General features: G+C 38.6%; 2 protein-coding genes and 1 non-coding gene across 7 annotated transcripts; 1 reads left to right on the top strand and 2 right to left on the bottom strand.

Annotated features, from left to right (window-relative positions):
• Nucleotides 1–2185: 2185 nt before the first annotated feature.
• Nucleotides 2186–2292, bottom strand: LOC131232165 (small nucleolar RNA R71). The gene has a single exon (XR_009164778.1). It is a non-coding gene; the product is annotated as a small nucleolar RNA R71 (small nucleolar RNA).
• Nucleotides 2293–6435: 4143 nt separating this feature from the next.
• On the top strand, nt 6436–7692 carry LOC131230603 (F-box protein At2g17036-like). Its single transcript, XM_058226502.1, has one exon. It carries the CDS (start codon nt 6436–6438, stop codon nt 7690–7692), a length of 1257 nt encoding a protein of 418 aa, XP_058082485.1.
• Nucleotides 7693–13426: 5734 nt separating this feature from the next.
• On the bottom strand, nt 13427–17150 carry LOC131231464 (uncharacterized). 5 transcript variants are annotated; one of them, XM_058227665.1, is made up of 5 exons: nt 16843–17148; nt 16532–16743; nt 16424–16451; nt 13918–13974; nt 13430–13600 (listed from the first exon to the last, which is right to left on the bottom strand). In XM_058227665.1, the coding sequence occupies exons 1-4, from the start codon at nt 16877–16879 to the stop codon at nt 13949–13951; spliced, it is 303 nt and encodes a 100-aa protein (XP_058083648.1). In that variant the 5' UTR covers nt 16880–17148; the 3' UTR covers nt 13430–13600; nt 13918–13948. The 5 variants fall into 5 exon arrangements, with proteins under 5 accessions (XP_058083647.1, XP_058083648.1, XP_058083649.1 ...); XM_058227664.1 differs by having other exon boundaries at nt 13427–13974; XM_058227666.1 differs by lacking the exon at nt 13918–13974 and having other exon boundaries at nt 13433–13600.
• Nucleotides 17151–20513: the final 3363 nt, after the last annotated feature.

The raw sequence follows: 20513 nt of genomic DNA, 5'->3' as shown, positions 1-20513 counted from the left end.
TTAATCAGATGGAAGATCTGATCCGTCAATCATGTAGCTTAGGCAAAAATGTCCCAGGAGACGTTGATTTTACGGACATAATGCAAGGAACATGGGACATGGGAGGCTCCGATTTTTGCTGCGAAAAGGCTTTTGAGCATGTGCAGCTGTTGTGACAGCTCTCCACCGCCCTTGGCAACTATAAAAGGAATTTTTGGAGAGAGCAGGAGAGAGGAGATCCAGAGCCAAGGAGAGGAGAAAGAAGAAAGAGAAGAAGGAGAAGAGAGAGAGAGGAAGAAAGAAGAGAGAGAAGGATGTTCTCCTTTTATCAATTTTATTTTTCTTTCTTTTTATTTGAATTCATGGATTGTTAATCTCTTAGCTATGGCTGAGATGAAGCCCCTAATTTGAATGACTCTTGTTCATTGTTGATTTCATCTGATTTGATTGATTTGTTTCTTTCTCTAGTGTGCTTAACTGAAAACTCCGTGCTTCTCCATTCTATGAGCTTAACCAAAGTCTAGATGTGGATGTTGTTTGAAATCTTATTCTAGGTGCTTGTGTCTGACCATGAACAGGTTTCCTATAGAGAAAGAAATAGGAATCTACATCTTTTCATGCCTGACCATGGATGGAAAGATGTGATCCTTATGCTTTAAGGGATTATACATTCTGTGTGCCCAACCAAGGACAGAGTGTGCTTTATTTATTTACATCAATCTGAATTAGGGTGAATCAACAGGTAAAACAAGGGTTAGGATAATTAGGGGTGGATTCGAAAGTCTTAGTCTTCTCTTTGATTGAATTTTCCTTATTGCTCTCGGTTATTTTCCATAGATTTGTGATAGTTTACTTAATAGTTTACTAAATCATTTGTTGAATTAGTTTAGAAGAGTCGTGAATTTCGAATTGTGATAACCAGTCCCTGTGGGAACGATCTCGTAATACGTACCGTATCTACATCTAATTCGTATACTTGCGAGTTTAAAATCATTTAAATTAGATTGGTTTAAATTAAAACATCAAGTTTTTTGCGCCGTTGCCGGGGAACTGTTTCGGTCCAATTCGATTTAGGATTCTCTCTTATCATAATTCATAGTCTTAGGATTTTATTAACTTTAGGTTAAAGTTTTTTTTTTTTTTTTTTAGAAACTAACTTATTTCCTGTTTTGTAGGGTCCTGACATGAACTTCTAATTTGGTAATCTCTTTCTAAATTCTCTACTTTTTGTAATTTCTATATTTAGAATTAGGATTTTATTTTTTAAAAATTTTCTAATTCTAGGCTTTCTTTTTTTTTTTTAGAAATTTTCTATTTTCTAATTTTAGATTTAGATTCTTCTTTCAAGTAACTTTCTATTTTCTAGTTTTAGAAATTTTTTCCTTTTTAGAAACTAACTTTGCTTTTTATTTCTAAGATTAGAAACTTTCTTTTTTTAGAAATTAACCGTAGCTTAGGATTTTTCTAGCATTATTTTAGGAAATTTAATTTATTTTTGTTTTTATTTTCTACAGGAATTCGGGAAGGAAGCTGCTAAATAAGATTGTTTTCAAAAGGAGGAGCTCTCAAATCTTCGGACATCCATCATCTCATTTTTCAGTTGGGTCTTCCAATTCTCGTATACATAGCTTTCTCTTGTTTTTAGGAATTCATAATTTTTATTTTTAGTTTTATTTCTCTTAGGTTGCTTCTTAGTTTAGTTTTCTTTCTTACATTGCAATAACATAGTTTAAGCTAGGACGTAGATCTCTGAACATAGAAGTAGCACCTTTTGATCCTGAAATAGAAAGAACCTTTCATAGAAGATTTAGAAACATCCTATTTGAAATGGCAGACGAGAATGGAATTAAAGCTCTTAGAGATTATTCAGCTCCTGTCCAATTTAATACGCCTTCATGCATAGTGTTGTCAGCCACCATGGCAGCACACTTTGAACTTAAACCTGGAGTCATACAATTATTGCCCTCCTTCTATGGTTTAGATAAGGAAGATCCATACCATCATGTGAAAGAATTCCTAGACATTTGCTCTACCTTTAGGTTTCAAAACTTTTCAGATGATTCAATCCGTTTTGCGCCTTTTTCCTTTTTCTTTGAAGGATAAGGCAAAGGCATGGTTGAATTCTCTAGAAGTTGGGTCTATCACTACATGGGACTAACTGTTTAAGAAGTTCTTAAACAAGTTCTTCCTTGTTCACAAAACTAATGCTCTCCGTAGAGAAATTACTAATTTCACACAAAAAGAGGGTGAGCACTTTTATGAATGTTGGGAAAGATGGAAGGGCTTGCTTCTTAAATGTCCACACCATGGTTTTGAGAAGTGGCAACAAGTTCAATACTTCTATGACTGTTTGACGCCCCAAGACCGTCGCATGGTTGATGCCACCAGTGGAGGGTCATTCATGACTAAAAGTGATGTCAAAGTGTAGAATTTCTTTGAAACCTTGTGTGAAAACTCCTAGCAATGGGACTATTCAAATAGAGGTGAAAGAAGTCCTCAACCACAGAAGAAAGGTGGTATATATGAGATAGGAGTCACGTTAGATCTTTATGCCAAGATTGATAGCCTGACAAAGAAAGTGGATGCTTTGATGTTAAATAATGGACCTCCACAAACAACTCAAGCCGAGTCATGTGCCATATGTTCCAGTCCCACCCATCTTACATAGTCTTGTCCATCTAGTATAGCATTTCCAGAATTTCTCTCTGAATAACTGCATGCTATGAACACCTTTCGGAGACCTGGGAATGATCCTTACTCAGACACCTACAAACAAGGGTGGGCTAGACATTCAAATTTTTCTTGGGCAAAAGGACCACAACAAGGAGGACCATCTGGAAATTCTCCAATGCAAACTTACCCCCAAGTTGGCAGTCTACAACCTCAATAGTGGTCGCAGTCTCAACAAGTACCTCCCCAAGCTAGGAAACCATCTCTTGAGGATACGCTCAATCTTTTCCTGCAGCGTTCACTTCAATTTCAAAAAGACACCCAACAAACTTTACTAGCTAACCAGCAAAGCTTACATGCAAATGCGAAATTCATTGCCAAGCTGAAAGTATAGTTGGGTCAACTTGCTGCCACATTGAGTGAGAGAGAGAAGGGTAAGTTCCCTAGTCAACCTGTGGTAAATCCAAAAGGACAGTATGAGATTGGCTCTAATTCAAACCAAGAACAATATCATGAGCAAGCCAAATCAATCATTACCCTTAGGTCCAGTAAACAAATCGAGAATGAAGTAGAGATGCCTAGGGAAGAATCAAATTCCAAATCAGAAGATCAAAATAAAGAGGAGAGACATACTAATGCATCGAAAGCCCAAAAGCACTCTGACTCTCCAGAAACCACTCATGTGCCATCTTATGTACCTAAAGCACCTTTTCCTCAACGTTTGGCTTTAGTTTAAGGTCCACAGGCTGAATTTGGATCGAATGTGTGAGCTCATTTCTCAAGCCAGCCGGACTTGGATTTATCTGTCCAAAATCCCATCAGTCTAGTTGGGCCCAAAACTTTTGGAATATTCATATTTTTCCTCTAAAATTTTGTTTTAAAAAAAAATAAAATCAAATTTTAAATTAAAATATTTAACCATCTCTGTATGCCGAAATGGGAAGATGATCTCTGGTTTATGTGCACGTGCAGTCGTGAAAGAGTCGTATAGAAAAAAAAGTCAAATTGAAGAGAAAATAAAATGTATTCTTTGTTTTCTGTATAATCTCAAATATGAGAGTTCTTATCCTCTCTCTGGAAATCTTGTAGTCTTTTTTCATTTTTCTTTCTTTTTTCTCTTGGATGTTGTCTCAAATCTTAGAGTTTTCTTTTTCTTTTTCTTGTTCTACTTATCTTTTTGAAAAATAAGACTTAAGTTCATACGAAAATGGGATCTCTAATATCTAAGGACAAAAAATTCATATGAGAAAACATAAATAAATGTACGGCACATATTGTCCCATGGAAGTAATAATGATCTATTATTTTTGATGTCTTAAATCAATTCAGAAACAGGGTCCATTGATGCCATTGATTGACCATTGAACAATTGTTCGATCCCATCGAAGAAATTCAAAATTTCTCCGGTTAGTTGCTGGACTATTTGAGCACCTGTTCGATACTAGATTCAAGGCTTGTTTGGAACGGGTATTATCTAAGCTCTTATAAATTTTGCTTTCATAATTATCATTTGTTGATTGGTGTGATTGAATTACTTCACTTGATTCATCTTTGCGTGCTTCTGCGGTCCCCCAACATGATCTGTATGTTTTATATATTCACTTTGGTCAAAAAAATTCGACAGGTAAATCTAAATCTCAGGTTGACAACACTATAGAAAATGATATTGATTGAACACCCACCATTAAAAATTTCTCCGCGGATCAAGCTGATATTTGTTTTTTGTTTTTTTTTTTTTCCCTTTCACCTCGGTCTATGTTACAGTGGGCCTAAGGAAGCTTTTAACAATGGGTGTTCAATCACCACCCTCTCCTGTGGTCTGGTCCACCTGAGATTAGGATCTAATTTATTTTTGGGCTCATGCCCTAACTCAAGCTTGCAAAATGGAAGGACGGAATGGACAATGAAAATACATCATGGTGGGGTCTATCGGTCTTTTCCACCGTACTCTTAAGTGCAGCTGATGAACGGTTTTGATTAAGAGATGCAAACCATGGTTACCCCGCGTACAAATCTCGACCGGTCGGACGGAGGGATTGGAAACCTATGCAACACCTACACCTGTGTAGAACACTCAAGCTCTATGGGCTTGTGAGGTGTATATTGTAAGATCCAATCCATTCATCAGGTTCTATGATCAACTTTTATCTCTTTTCGATAAAAAATCAGCTATATCCCCATCTCGTGGGCCACACCAATGGGAACAATGGGATATAGGATGCCAACCACAGGCAACGTAAACTTGAGCTTTGAAGAGCAAATAAAAAAAAGCTTTTGCTTGGTGTGGCCCATCATAATTTTGTATCAAGATGATATTTATTATATATGACTCAAGTAAAGGTTCCTACCTGATGAATGGAGTGGATATACATATACGACATGGTAAGCCCCAGGGCGATTGGGCGTAAAACAAGTGTTGAGAAGGGTATAGGCCCAAAAAGCACAAAACGCTGCCACATGCAGGGGCAATATCGGATCGTGCACAGCACCGAGCTGGTACTTTGGAAAACATATGTGGGCCCACCATGATGTATGTTCAATCACCATAGTTTCCTATAACGTGGTCCACGTGAGACTTAGATCTGTCTGATTTTTGGATTTTACAACACCACACGGTAACAGAGTTGTGTGCTACGTTAGGCAATGCAACAAGTATACTACTTTTAGTTGGACTAAAACATGTGGCAAGTATAGTAGTCTTTGGTAGGACTTAAACGGACTTAGATTTGTAGTAATACCTCTCCTTGATTTTAAAAGATTTTTGAGGACTACAAAAGTTTTGGATCAAGCTGATATTTATATTGTCACTTCATCCGGTTTTTTTCATCTTACCAACAGGTTGGATGTAAAATAAAAATTCCAGTTACCTCAATAAGTTTCTAATAGTAGTATTCGGTCACCACCTTTTTCAGTGATGTGTCCACCTGAATTTTGGATCAGCTTCATTTTTTGAGAAAATGCCGTAAAATGATCTTCTAAAACGTATGGATGGTCTAGATCTAAGTCACATAGATCAAAAAATGATCTACGGCCAGGGATCCACCGACCTGGATGGATCGGGATACACCCAAGCCGTTTCCGACTACAGAGCTCTCCCCTCTAGGAAGCGGATTGCGTGGTGTGCGACAAGTGTTGTATTGATGTCGCTAAGTTTTGTGAACCCCACCATGATGTATTTGTAATATCCAAACTGTACATAAATTTTATAATAATATTTGAGGCTATAATACAAAAACTTTAAGTAGATTCAAATATCTGGTGGACCACACCACAGAAATCAGTGGAGACAATGCTTTCCACCGTTGAAAACTTCTTGAGCGCTATAAAAGTTTTGGATCAAAGTTTTAATCCAGATCTTTATGACCTTATGAACAGGTTATATGCCAGATAAGCATGATTGTGGGCCATACGAGGGTTTCAACGGTGGGCAACACTATCCCCACTTCTTTCTATGGTGTGGCCCACCTGAGCCTTGGATCTATCTCAGTTTTGGGTCTGAAACCAAAAATGATCTACTAAAACGGATGGACAGATTGGATGCATAAAATTTAATTTATTGTGTGGCCCACAGAACTTGGTAACGTCAACACACCACCAAGGTCGGTGGTGCGTAGCACACTACGCAATCTGTTTCTCTTGCGTTGCGTAGAGGATGCATAAAAAAGCAGTGCGTGTTCGTTGCTTGAGTATTTTCTAGCTCTGCTCTCTCTTCTTTCTTTTTTTTTAAAAGATTTGCTAGGTCTCTATTTTCCTTTGTTTCTTGAATATTTCTCAGCCCTTTCTTCCATGGCAGACTGGGCTCACCTTAACAGAGATCTGTTGGAGCTTATTGCCAAACGACTCTACCTTACTGACTACCAAAGTTTCAGCGCTGTCTGCTCTTCATGGAGATCTCTCATCTTAGAGAGAAGCCATTGCAAGTTTCCATGCTTAGTACTCTCCGACGACGACAAAGGCCCTGAAACTCATGCTTTCTTCAGACTCTTCGATAATAAGATCATTAGGCTTGAGCTGCCTGAAATCCATGGAATGCGCTGTTGTGGATCATCTCATGGTTGGCTAATAACAGCATCCAACAATTCAGAGTCACTTCATCTATTAAATCCCTTCGCAAGATTACAAATTCAGCTTCCACCACCGTCCAAGTTTCCATTTCATCAGTTTACTAATAGTCCACAAGAGCCAATAAACACTCTTTTCATCCATAAAGCCATTATATCTTCAGATCCTGCTTCATCTCCAGACTTCATCGTCATGGCTGTTTATTCCGAGACGCATAAATTAGCTTTTTTAAAGAAGGGCGACGAGAATTGGAGACATGTAGACACCAGTTCTTCTTCTGGTGTTGACATCCATGACCTTATATACCATAAAGGTAAGTTTTATGCTGTAAGTCAGGATGGAAGAGTACTGCTTTGTCATCTTGAAGGGATGAATCCAAGAACAACAGAAATAGCTCCTTCTCCTATAAAAGATGTTTTTTTTCAAAGTAGGTATATCGTGGAGTCCTTGTCAGGGGAGTTGCTCCAAGTTTGTAGATCCGTGATACATCGTGATGGTATCATCTTCATAAATGACAAAGATTTGCCGTCTGACCATGATAATTTTCAGTCTGATGATGATGATTTGCCGTCTGATGACGATGTAGAAGCAAGGCGTTTAAATAATGAATATTATCCCCATGAGACTGATAGTTTCAAAGTTTTCAAGTTAGAGGAAACAAGTGAGGAAGCGCCACAGCAACGATGGGTGGAGCTGACAAGTTTAGGTGAGGATACCTTGTTTTTCTTAGGTCAGAATGCTTCTCTTTCTCTGTCACTTAGAGATTTCCCAAGCTTCCAAGGCAAAGGCAATCGCATTTATTTCTCAGATGACTATTACGAAGACTATTTCCTTTTTCCAGAAGACAAGTGTCCAGATGTTAACTGTACTGATTTCGTAGTGGGTAGTTTAGAGGATGGGAGTATTAAGCCATTTTTACCCCATGGTGTCACTCATTCCGGTCTCACACCACCAATCTGGATTATGCCCAATCCATCGTAGAAGATAAAAGAGTAGCAGTCCAAAAATTGGTAGTTAATTTCTAGTTTTTTATTTTTTATTTTAATAATTATTTCTTTTAATGAAATAGTTTGTTTTTATTTTTCATCTTTGTTGATGTGGCCAAAATAATTACAAGGATATGATATACAATATCTTTATATAGAAAATCACACTTATACATTGCATGACAGTCCTTCCGTCTATGTAATACATATTTTCATGTATGTATTATGTATTTATTACAAGCATAAGCATCCAAGTGGGTTTAATGATTTAGTAGTTTCAATGATAAAAGCATATTCAAAACTCAAGTGGACCATGCCAAATAAATAGTAGGTCTGAATCCTCACCGTTGGAACCTTCGTTGGTCACATAATGCTGATATTTTTACTTTTTTTCTTCATCCAATGGGAACAGGTTGGATGGCAAAATGACACCATGATACTTTCAACGGTTTGCAATTTGATACCTACTGTTTTGTGTGGTGTGGGCCACTTGAGTTTTAGATCTGCCTTAGTTTTGGACTTAGCTAATAAAATGAATTGTCGAGATATTACCGTGGGCCCTACACAACCCGGCATTACAAGGGTTCTTGAGAATTCCAGTCAGGGAAGTGGTGTTTGTGATTATAATGATCCTAAATTATCTCCCTCATTAGGAAGATCATCAGATGAAAATGGCCCACAATTGCATATTGTAATGAAAACCACTGGTCAAGAATAACAATGGGCCCACTGAATAAACAAAGCCAAAGGCACACTTAAAGTCAAACTTGTTTAGTGTCGATATATCCAGCTTGGGCTTGAATTATTGGTCCATTTAAAAAGATAGCTGGGTTTGATTTTGGTGGGTCGTTTAGAAATTGGGTCATTCATTTGACCTGGCCAACTCATTGCCAACTCTAGTCGAATGCTGGGATGAGCTCCCCATGGTTTTAAGACTCGCTAACTCCAAATGACTCATTTAGTCTTGACTCAAGTCATAGGCTAGGTTGACTCTGTCACCCCCAATTTTTCAAAAAAATGATCAAAGGCTATGGACCATGCTAGATATTAGCTACCGAATTACACAAATGAAAAAACCGTAGTTAAAAGCTAATGGCACCACACATACCTACACCATGTGATTGCCCCATAAGGGACTCTATGAGGCCCATTAAAATGTGTGTGCTTCATCTAATACATCTATCCATTTTGAAAGATTATTTTAGGGCAAGAGCTCAAAAAAAGAAGTAGATCGAAGGGTCTAATGGACCACACGATAGGAAACAGTGGAAATTATATACGTACCATTGATCGATGCTGTGGTTCAATTGGACCTTCGATTTGCCTAGATTTTGGGGTCATTCTCTATAAAAAAAATTAGAAAATTAATGGATGGAGTAGATATATCAAATGCATCACGATAGACTCCACAAAGCCCTTGACAGGACGTCGTCCAGAACCCGTCAGACTTGTGCGAGTGCGGAGGGGCTGTGAAGGATGGCACAGTAGCTACGGTCTAAAACTGTAGCAGGAAAATTTGAGGAAACCCAGCCCGCGCTGCCCTTTATCTCCTTCCCCCTCTCACGAACTTTCTAAAATTTCATCTCTCCCTCCACTCCAGAGAAAAAAACCCAAATCTGCATCACTTTCTCTCTCTCGATATCCCGCGCGTCCCTTTTCTCTCTCTCGATTTCTCGAACCCTCTTACGAATACTCCCCCCCAAAGTTGAGGTAGATCCAGAGCTCAAGTAGAACACACCACTCGGGTCTTAGGGCACTAGCCCCAAAGTTGAGGTTCAGCCATTTTGCCAGGGCCAGGTCTTAGGGCACTAGCCCGGGTCTTAGGGCTCGTTCGAGCTAGGTTCAGCCATTTTTCCAGGACCAGGTCCTAGGGAACTAGCCTGGGCTAGGACCAACCCGGTCAGAGCTCCAGCAGAGAATTTCCACACCTACCACCGGTCTTCAAAATCAGGCTTATCCGTCTCATTAGGTGATCAAGACGTGTACGTTAAGTCACACACCGTTGGCCCTCTATGGTTTCCATAGTGTGGCCCACCTGATGAATGGACGTTTTCATAGTAGGCATTGCTGTTTACATGTTAACATAAAAAAAACATTCAGGCTCTTGGCCACCATTTGTTGTTTCCATGGTGGCCCACCCAAGTAAAATGGGTTGGGCCCACAGCCCAATCAAATAGACGGCCAGTCATGGCCAGACCAGCCTTGCCCATTTTCATCCCTTTTATCTGAAACATGTAAATACAAATAATGTCACCACACGTTAAAGAAAAACTATAATTTTGAGTTTGAAGATGTTTAAAAGTGCAAACGCATGTGAACTTTTACGTACGAATTTAGAGCTGGGCATCGAGTCGAGTTGGATCAAGTTAGGGCTGACCTAACTCGATCCGGTTTTGAGATAGGCCTGACTTGAACTCGACCCGACTCGGTACCGAGTCTGGCATGCCTGATTCAACTTGGTACCGAGTACTCCAGCATGCCTAAACCGATCCAAATCCAGGTTTGGCCTGGACTAATCCAGACCAAGTCGGATCGAGAGATGAGGGAGGGAGGGAGTAGAGAGGAGAAAGAGAGGAAGGTGGTGATGATGGTGGATGGCTACCGAGCTTGGAAGAGGAGGGAGGGAGGGAGTGGAGAGGAGAGAGAGAGGAGGGTGGTGATGGTGGTGGGTGGCTGTCAGCCTTGGAGGAAGGTTATCAAGCTTGGAAGAGGAGAGGAGAATGAGGGAGGGAAAGAGAGGGTTTGGGATTGAGTCGGGTGCAGCGTATAAGGTTAGATATACTTAAAAATTAGGATATTATATATATATATATATATATATATATATATATATATATATATATATAGTTGAATGAGTGACCACTTAGCTTCATAGAAATTGACTTACATCTTTAATCTCTATAATTTGATGAATCTTCTTATACCTTCAACCCTAATGTCACCACACGTCAAAGAAAAACTTTGAAAATGTGTAAAAGTGCAAACGCATGTGAACTTTTACATAGAAAGCTTTCTTGTCCACACGTAACTCGTGTACATGATCTGATCCATGCAAAAGGTAGGCCATATCACCTCAAGATAAAATTAGATCGTCCCACCTACTAGGGAATCTACACCCCTACCTTAAGTGAGACCATCATCCATTCATTTATTTTGAACGTGTATTCCTCCTTTTGACTGGATCATCCTAATTTTCATCCCACATGATCTTCATGGTGCATTCCATTTTTTTAACGGCTCGGATGTTCCACACATGACACGCATCTCAATGGTTAGAAATTTCTTCTTCTTTTGACCTTTACATCCCATGTATTTAACATCTCTGGGGAGGCACTGGGTTGGCTCGGGGCTGGGTCCAAGACAGTCCAAGCCTGACCCATTTACTAAATGGGTGCGGCAAACCTTACCTGTGACTCATTACCTTGTAGTCAACCTGGCCCACTAATTCATCAAACCCAATAATTGGGTTGGGTTCAACCAACTTACCTTACAACCAACCCAGTACAGCTAACATGGGTTTAAAAATGGAACATGATGCCAAAGGTATGCCAGCCCAATCCAATTAGTTGTGTGATGTGAATGAATCTGCTCATCATCTATCAATGTGTTAAAAGGTTTTGGATCAGCCCAGCCCGTTTAAATATAAACAGGCCACATTTTTTAAACTCAAACTTGACCCATTACCCATTTAGCTCTTCCCAAAGTCATTATGCATACATGGCCAACTTGATAAATGGATAGATTAGAAATTGATCAATTTTTTGGTAAGGTGGGCTAATGTTTGCAAAACGAATGTGGTGCTATGAAAAAATTAGCTGAAGCTTTTAACCCATTCTAAAAATTAACACACCATTAATAATTAATGGTGTTGTAAGGAGCTTTATGGGGCCTATATATATATATATATATATATATATATATATATATATATATATATATATATATATATATATATATATATATATATATGATCTATCTAAGCCATCCATATATTTGAAATTATTACTTTAGATCATGAAATAAAAAATCAGCCGGATCGAAGTCTCAAGTGGACCACACGGTAGGAAACATGGATATTAAATCACATTTTTTTCTTATGGTGTGGTCCACTTAAGGCTTCAATCTATTTTAAATTTAGGCTCATTAACTAAAATAATTTAATAAAATTATTGGTCGGAATGGATAGACCAAATACATTATGGTGGGCCCCACGGAGCCCCTGTCAGGACCATCCACGGTCCGTTCATGAGACGACGCCCAAATTTGGGCGCGTGCTCCGCCCAACAAGGGTTCTCTCTCTCTCTCTCTCTCTCTCTCTCTCTCTCTCTCTCTCTCTCTCTCTCTTCCTCCCGATCTCTACTCCATCTCTCTCATTCTCCTCCCTAGCTCTCCAATGCATCAACGTGAAGAAACACACGCGGTGAAGCTCCTCTTCTCTCTCTTTCCATTGCAGAGGGACGGAGATGGATTCACGATGATGTCTGCGTGGATGGGTTCGGCAATCACGGGCTGCAAATGTGGTCACTGGAGATGAGAGACAGAGAAGACGAGGGTCGCATTTGGATCTGATTAGATCGGACGGATTTGCTGAAAAAATCGGACGGATTTGCTAAAAAAAGAAAGACTTGGAGATGCTAGCTGGGTCAGTTTCTTCTATTCCTTTTCTGGTTTTGGTTTCATTCTCTTCGTTAAAATTCTCTGTTTGCTTCTTATTTTGGTTTCTAGACCTGGAACTATTCTTATGGGCAGTGATGTGATTTTCCTGTAAATTTCTGGAATTTTATCTATTGTTCATGAGCACACACCCATGGGGACATTTGCTCATCTCATACCTATTTAATAAATACAACCAGGAAAAAAAAAACACCAACTCAACTTTCTGAGTATAGTATTCTTAGTAACAGAAATTTGCAAGATTCAACAAGGAGCTGAGTTAAGAAATCTGACAATACCATATGCAGAAATATGCCACATGTGATGATTAAAAGTTCTCTTAACTTTTGAACAATACCATATGCAGAAATATGCCACAACACTTCAAATTTGGAAGTTGAACCCGAGTTTTGTCTAGTTTTGTCCATATGTACTGCAATAAAGGTTCCAGACCCAACCCAATTTGACCCCCGCTTCAGCAACAAGAAGGATACATTTTGTGCATTGTATAAAGGCAAAAGAAGTTTCTTATCGTACCTCATAAGGAAAAGAGATCTTCCTCCTTAAGCAAATAACTGATAAAGCAGAACCCAGCATCCAAGAAAGTCCATTTACACCACAAATCAAAATTTTATTAATGCAACAAGCAAACCTGAAAAAAGAACCTAAAAAAATAACAAGGCTAATAGGTACTTGCATAGAAATTGTCTCAGCCAACAGGCTCTAGTAATTTCAAATTGTCTATTAGGTGATTTAAGTTATGGAGCAATAAGGAAACTGAGAACTAAGAGAAAAATGCTCCAGCTGTACAATAAGCACAAAATAAAATAAAATAAAATAATCATAAAATTTTAACTAAATACAAAGAAAATGGGACATATATAAACACCCTATAGAGGTGTGGTAATCTTCATTTTAGAACTTCCAGTAATAGAGGATAAGGGCTTGGGGTAGTGCCATATGGATAACTCAATATTAAACTCTTTTTTTTTTTTTTTTTTGAAGCATAACATGCAGTTACCAATGCATAATGACGAAAACTAAGAGAAAAACGTTCCAGCTGTACAAGAAGCATAACATGCAGTTACCAATGCGCAATGACGAAAGGCGGAGCTAAAATCCTCCAAAAGTGGTGACTCAGATGGTGTTGTTCCCACCAAGTGGAGAATAATCCATTGAGTAAGTATTTCCTGAATCATGGGAATCAATTCAAGTTGTACATGGGAGATGTCTTCATGAACCATAAGGACCTACAAACAAGTAAGAAATTCAATAGAGAAAAGAGAGATTTAGGTGAGATTCTCAAAGCATGGCCGTAATTGTTGAAAGGTTTGCATTTTAACACAATTACATAAAAGTTTCACTAGAAAATGCATAATGACAGATGAGACTGCCTGGAAGAACTTGGAAGAAAACAAACTCAGTGCAGCCCAAAGTTGACAAACAGTGAACAAATTCAAGGCAAAGATGGCACTTCTTTAAAAACATCTAAAAGATGAACCTGCAAAAGTTTGGTTTTCAGGGGAACTATAAGACTTGCTACATCTAGAAATTTGCTAGTACTTACAATGAGGAGGTGGGACCTCAAACAGAGAAAGTTACAATGAGGAGGTGCCTATACAACCTGCATTCCAATAGCAGATGAAAGGACATTCTCCCAAACATCAGTGATGATTTTATTTTAAAGAAAAGAGAAACATAAATACAGAGAGGGCTGACAGGGGCTCAGATACAACAGAGGCATTGCATCGGAGATGACTAGCTCCAATCCAGTCACCCGCTGCAAGTCTGTTCACATGACCGTCTGCCTCCCAAATACATCTTTAAAACCAAATTCTCTTTTCTACTCCTAGCAATCATATTTCTATTTAAAAAGAAAATACAAGACTGATCTCTGCATTAACTATATAGTTGATTTAATACCATTGTTTCTCCTTCATTTGAATTTAGTCCAGAATGAATGAAGCTTGGCAGATGAATGTGTGCTGGTTGACTCGAAGACAACCAAGATTTTTTTTTCCCCCTTTCCAAAAGTCCTGAAAGTCCTGTTTTTTTATTAAATTACTGTTAGTTTTCCTCAAAGTCCATATGAACCACCGTTCAATTTTTAATAAGCTGAAGTCGCTTATATAAAAGTAAAAGAAGTCATCAGGTGCATGAGGGGGATCCTCACAAAAAGAGGGGGGGGGTCAATTGATTGATGCGCATGCATGTTCGCTGATTGCTAGCAGGACTGGATCAATTGATTGATAAGCATGCATGTTCACTGATTGCTGTTGGCATCATACCTCTACGGGGCACATATCATATTTGTGTGCGTTTTGGAGAAACCAAGGGAGAAGAATACATATTAGCATTATTTTTAAATTTTTTCCAAAAAAAAAAAAAAGATTGGTAAGAAAAGCAGTAGAATCTCACTCTGCCAAAGTAATTCCCCACATTGTGAGGGCATAAATGAGCTGGCTGGCATGCCATGCTTTCCTCGTTTTACTCCAGTTGCTCATGTCGCCCAAGGCTTTTGTTACAGCTGCAAGTTCTCGAAGTTTAAAAACCATTACTGCCAATCTTATAAACACATAAACCAAACTTGAACATAACCACAATCCAAATTCCTCTCCACTGGATAAAGCCAGGAGTCTCAAACAATCATGATAGTCAGATAAACCAGCCAAACTGATGATCGTTGGTTCAATTAAGGAAGGCATACCACACAAAATTAAGTGGAATGAGGTAATCATGACCATGTGAGAAAAGTTCCAGCTATATCCACCAAAATAAAATTGATAAAAAATCAAAATGTTAAAGATATCCCCATCACCAAGCATGATTGCAAATGTGTCTACTTTTCATGTACGTTAAATGCCAAACCTTACCATGGAAAATGTATGGCACAAAACAAATACTAAGCATGAACGAAAAAACAGAATCTTTTAAAGAATAACCAAATGAGAGGCCAAAAAATACATAATCCACATAAACCCATCACATGAATATATAAGAATTAGATCATTGACACACAAATGTTTAAAGGCATGTGGTACCCACAACATTGTCTCCTTCTCACCCTCAGGACCCAACTTGAGAAACAAAATGCACCTGCAGGTAGACAAATGTCACACATGTAGGAGATTGGTTCATAAGAGTAAGGTGGATTGACCATTTTAGCTTGATCATTGTAATTTTATTAGGAACCCAAATGAGGTTAAAAAAAAGATCTTTAGTTAAGGTATTTGGAACCTGTAATATTGCATTTACTCACCCTTTGCAATACCAACTTAAAAATCAAGATGTATCTGCGAGTTGACGCATGTAAGGCATGTTGGAGACTTGGTTCATGAAACAAAGGTGACTGATAATTGTACTGTGGCCTTGGCAATTTTAACTAGAACCCAAATGCATACAACTCTTTTGAGTTCCAAAACTATCAACTCACAGGCAGGAGGGTTATCACCATGTCTCTTTGTTTTAAACTAACCCAACTGATATACAACATGTGGAACTACCGATAAAAGAACTTGAAACTTTCCCATCCTCAAATGTACTGAAACTCAAACAAAATCTCCAACATAATCTATCATCATAATCATCTTCATAATCTAAACCTTATCCCAACAAACTGGGGTCAGCTACATGAATCCCGTTCACGCCATTCCACTCTATCAAGGAGCATATCCTCAGTTAAACCATTGGTCGTCAAGCCTATATTAAATAATCTATACTACCTACCACTAAATGCTTGGTGACAAAAGCTTTTTGACAAGATATGCTGCAATTAGTCATGTGCAAGTCATTAGTAGTCTTCTATTTTGGGAGATCCGTGCCTTTAGGGATTTTTAATAGGATATATCACATAAGAAAGAGATAAGCATAAGAAAAACAAAGAAAGGTAGATATTTAGATCTATATTTGTGGCACTTTAGGATTTTCTTTTTTTGTGACAACTTGGAATAATAATGTTATTTATATGTCTTTTTTTAGGATATATAAAAATAAGAGAACGTCTCAATTGCATATGGTTGGATCATATCTTACCATCCATCTCAATTACAGGAAGAGATGTATGTGTAACTTACTTTTCCGCAGTTCCTCTGGTGTTAAGCTCTACAATTTAATGATAACCAATTAATGATACATACTCAAACAAATAAAAGATAAAACAAAAGAAAATAGAATTCCCATACCTTAGATTTTGGGTTTGCAAGAATGCACCTAGCCATGAAGTTGGCAACCCCATCAACCACAAGCTCCTCGGTAATAATCACATAACTCTCGTCATCAATTCCACTACGCTCTTCTATATTACCAAGAACCATGTCATGTGTGACCCATACCCACCAACTGGGTTCTTCAATATCAACATTGACCAAAGTTTCCACTGAATGCAAATCTGCTCCTATTCCAACAACAAAAGACCAAGAGAAAGAAACATTAACACTAGCAAATTGAAAATTTGGCTTTATCAACTGTAATTTTTTAGAATAATTGAGAGAACCTGTGGCTTTTTTGAAATGAAAATCATGGCTTGGCATGACTATGGATGCCTTTTGGAGTGATTCAAGTCAAGTCAAGAAGTTTGAAGAATCCACTATATATAGCAGGAAGTTCCAATGAAAAGCTCCCCTCCTATAAAAATCAAAATAAAAGGTACAACCATCACAATAACAGTCTCAGGACAAGTTAATCTGCATCTATACATGAATGTCACGATGGTGCGGATTGCATTGTGTAACTCAGCCCCGACAAGGGTTCGATGGGGCCCACCATGATATGCATGTAGGAAAACCCATATCGGGATTTTTCCTACATGTACTGAAATTCTAAGAAACACCCAACTTATTCAATGAGATTATAATATCCACAACTAGAAATAACATAAAAACATTTTAAAAAAAAATCAATATATATATACATAGAGAGAGAGAGAGAGAGAGAGAGAGAGAGAGAGAGAGCTTTTCATTGGAACTTCCTGCTACAGGAGCAAGGTGGGCCCTATCGTGATGTTTGTGAGAATCTGTCCTGCCAATCCATATATCCAGGTCATGTTAGTACACGGGCATAAAAATGATACAGATCCAAAACTCAAGTGGGCCACACAACAGGAAAAAGCTGGTAGGTAAATGCTTCCCATTGAAACCTTCCTGAGTCCACTGTGATATTTACGTGCCATCTATACTGTTAATAGGGTCATTCCTATTGGGATGAACTGAAAACATAAAAATTAGCCAGATCTAAAACTTCTGTGATCCACTATAGGCGTTCGATCCTCTGTCGTGCAGCCCGCTTGAGTTTTGGATTTGCATCATTTTTTGGATAGTATCCTAAAATGATTTGTAAAATTGGATGAACATGGGGATTTATCTCAAACATCACGGTGGGCCCCACCCTGCATCCCTCGGCAGGAAGTTTTGCCCAGTTATGATGCTGGTTGATCAAGAACATGCATTCAATGCCCAGTTCCTTACACATGGCAACCGTGGAAGTGAATGCACACCATCCATCAGGATAGTCATATCTATGGCTGAAAATACTCTTGCCGATAATGACATCCTTACCCGTGGCCTTTAATGGATCGTCACCGTAAAATGGATTGTGAGTCCTGAATCGGTATTTTTATTTATTTACTACCCTTTTGAGGAAATCTGATTCTTTTTCAAGATCAAATGAAAAGTAAAAAAGAAAAAGAAGTTGAATGAACGTTCCAGCATTTTGATGGAAATGCATGCAGGAGATTTGGTAAGGATAGTAAGGAGAAAAAAAGGAAGAGATGCATTAGAGAAATCTATTGTAATACAATTCGAGGGAGGGATGAAATGGGAAAGTAAGGATATACCTCAGTGGAGGTGAAACGGAATGCAGGGCCTTCCGTTTGAAGGTGATGCTCGATGGAAGATGACGCTCAAACGGTCCTGGGAGCATTTCTCGTCGATGGAAGATGAAGGAAAGAGCGAAATTAGGAAAACAGGGAAAAGAGGAGCGGGCGTTTGATAGTTTTCCTTTTTTAAATAAGATGAAAATTTCATATCCGTATATTATGAGTTTACCATTATTTATAACACAAAATCTATTAACGGTCGTGCATGCAAGGGTAGATGGTTAAGATCGTTTTACATAATTGTAAATATTTACTATTTACAATTACACCGATTATTTGGATGGTCTGGATAACTCTATATCTTAGCCACTATTGTTATGGACGGGTCACCACCATTTTACAAAAAATACAAGACTCACAATGCAAAACCTTATATTCAAAACGGTAAGTTGACCTTTGGACCTGGTATTGCTCTATGGGCCCCACCATGATCGATTTGTTTCATCCACCCTGTCCATACATTTCATAACATCATTTTGTGTACGATCACAAAAAATGAGACTGAAATAAATCTTGGGTGGACCAGACAATCAGAAAACACTATTGAGCGTCGACCATTAAAAACATTTTGGGGGCCATAGAAGTTTTAGATCAAGCTGATTTTTCTTTTTTCCCTTAATCTAGGCCTGTATGACCTAATCAATAGATTGGATGTGAAATAAACAGTACAGTGCGCCTTAGGAGGATTTTAATGGTGGATATCCAATCACTATTGTTTTCATGTGGTGTGGTCCACCTGAGATTTCTATCCCTCTAATTTTTTGGATCAAGCCCTAAATTATCAGTAAAAATGGATGAACGGAATGGATGAAATACATACATCATGGTGGGGCCCACAGATGGCTGGTGGTAGGGGGAGTAGCCAATCCATTTCCGAGAGGGAGAGAGAGCGTTGACGTTCCTCAATCTCCGAGTTGCATGAACGGTTTAAAGGAGATCAAAGTCAAATGGGCCTCACAATGACGTATTTATCATATCTACACCGTTTATCACTTTGGAGAGATCATTTTAGATCGTGATCCCAAACATGAGTAATTTACAATTATTAAATGGACCACACTAGCATTACTGTCCCACTGTTTTCTGTGCTGGAGTCCACTGGAACTTTGGATTTAACTCGTTCTTTAGACATTGCCATAAAATGATCTCTCCAAATGGACATTGTACGGTTTATTTGACATCTAATCTGTTAATTAGGTCATGCCGGCCAGATGAAGGGAAAAAATAGGAGAAGGATATATTTTTTGATCGGTCTTATTTTTCTGCTCAATCATTACGACCAAATTACTAAGTGGACGGACAGTTTGGATATAACTCATACCTGATGATGGGACCCACAGAAGTAGGTGACGTCAACACGGATGGGCTGCTGGTGTGTGTACACCAACGAATGGGGTTCGCGCCGCGGTCTCTACGAGCAAGAGACTGACGGTCCAGTCAGGAGCTCATGGGGCCCACCATGATGTATGTTGTTCATCAACTCTGTCCATTCATTTCTATGGTTCATTTTAGAACATGAAACCAAAAAGGAGGTGGATAGAAGCTACGAGTGGAACACATCACGTATCAATAGTAGACGAATAATCTCTATTGTTTCCTATGGTGTGGTCCACATGGGCCTTCGATCTGCCTTATTTTTTGGCTCATGTCTTACATTGAGCTGTCAAAATGGATGGATAACTTAGATAAAATACACATTGTGGTGGGCCTCATAAACCACTTTTTAATGCACCCGCAGCCAAGGTGTAATAACGAGGGATGGTAGAGGTGGCTTATTATGATTCACCGACGGCTAAAAGCCGTCGAGGAAAGCACTACACGACCGTCGGCATTGGTCAATTTTTTGGTAGTGGATCCAGCCCACCTCCAACAGGAACCCAACCTATTGACAGCTTGTAGGCAGACCTAGATTTCATAATATTCACCATGTGTAAGTTTTATTTTCACTCAAGTATACATACTTAAGCTCATTTGGTAGTGGTTTTGGATCAAGCTTTTGAACATTGGTTGGTGATGACAGAGGTCATAAGTCCTCAATATATAAGATTTGAGTGCGCGGTGTGCGCGGTCTCCACCGATACATATCAATGTTCTGAGTGTTAGTACTCTCGTTATTATCGTCAATTTCAACAAACACTTTTTCTATATTAGAATTTTTTAAGTCCCCAAAAACTTGAATTAATTCCTTAGTTAAACTAGGTTCTAATTCATCTTCTTCTATCAAGTAGTCCATGAAATTCAGCTCATGGATCTCATTATTGCCAATGGGCTACTTACATAAATTGAAAATA

Source organism: Magnolia sinica, chromosome 17 (assembly GCF_029962835.1).
Source record: "Magnolia sinica isolate HGM2019 chromosome 17, MsV1, whole genome shotgun sequence".
NCBI lineage: Eukaryota > Viridiplantae > Streptophyta > Magnoliopsida > Magnoliales > Magnoliaceae > Magnolia > Magnolia sinica.
Note: the sequence above shows the minus strand (reverse complement) of the source record. Positions and strands in the feature narration are given on the sequence as shown.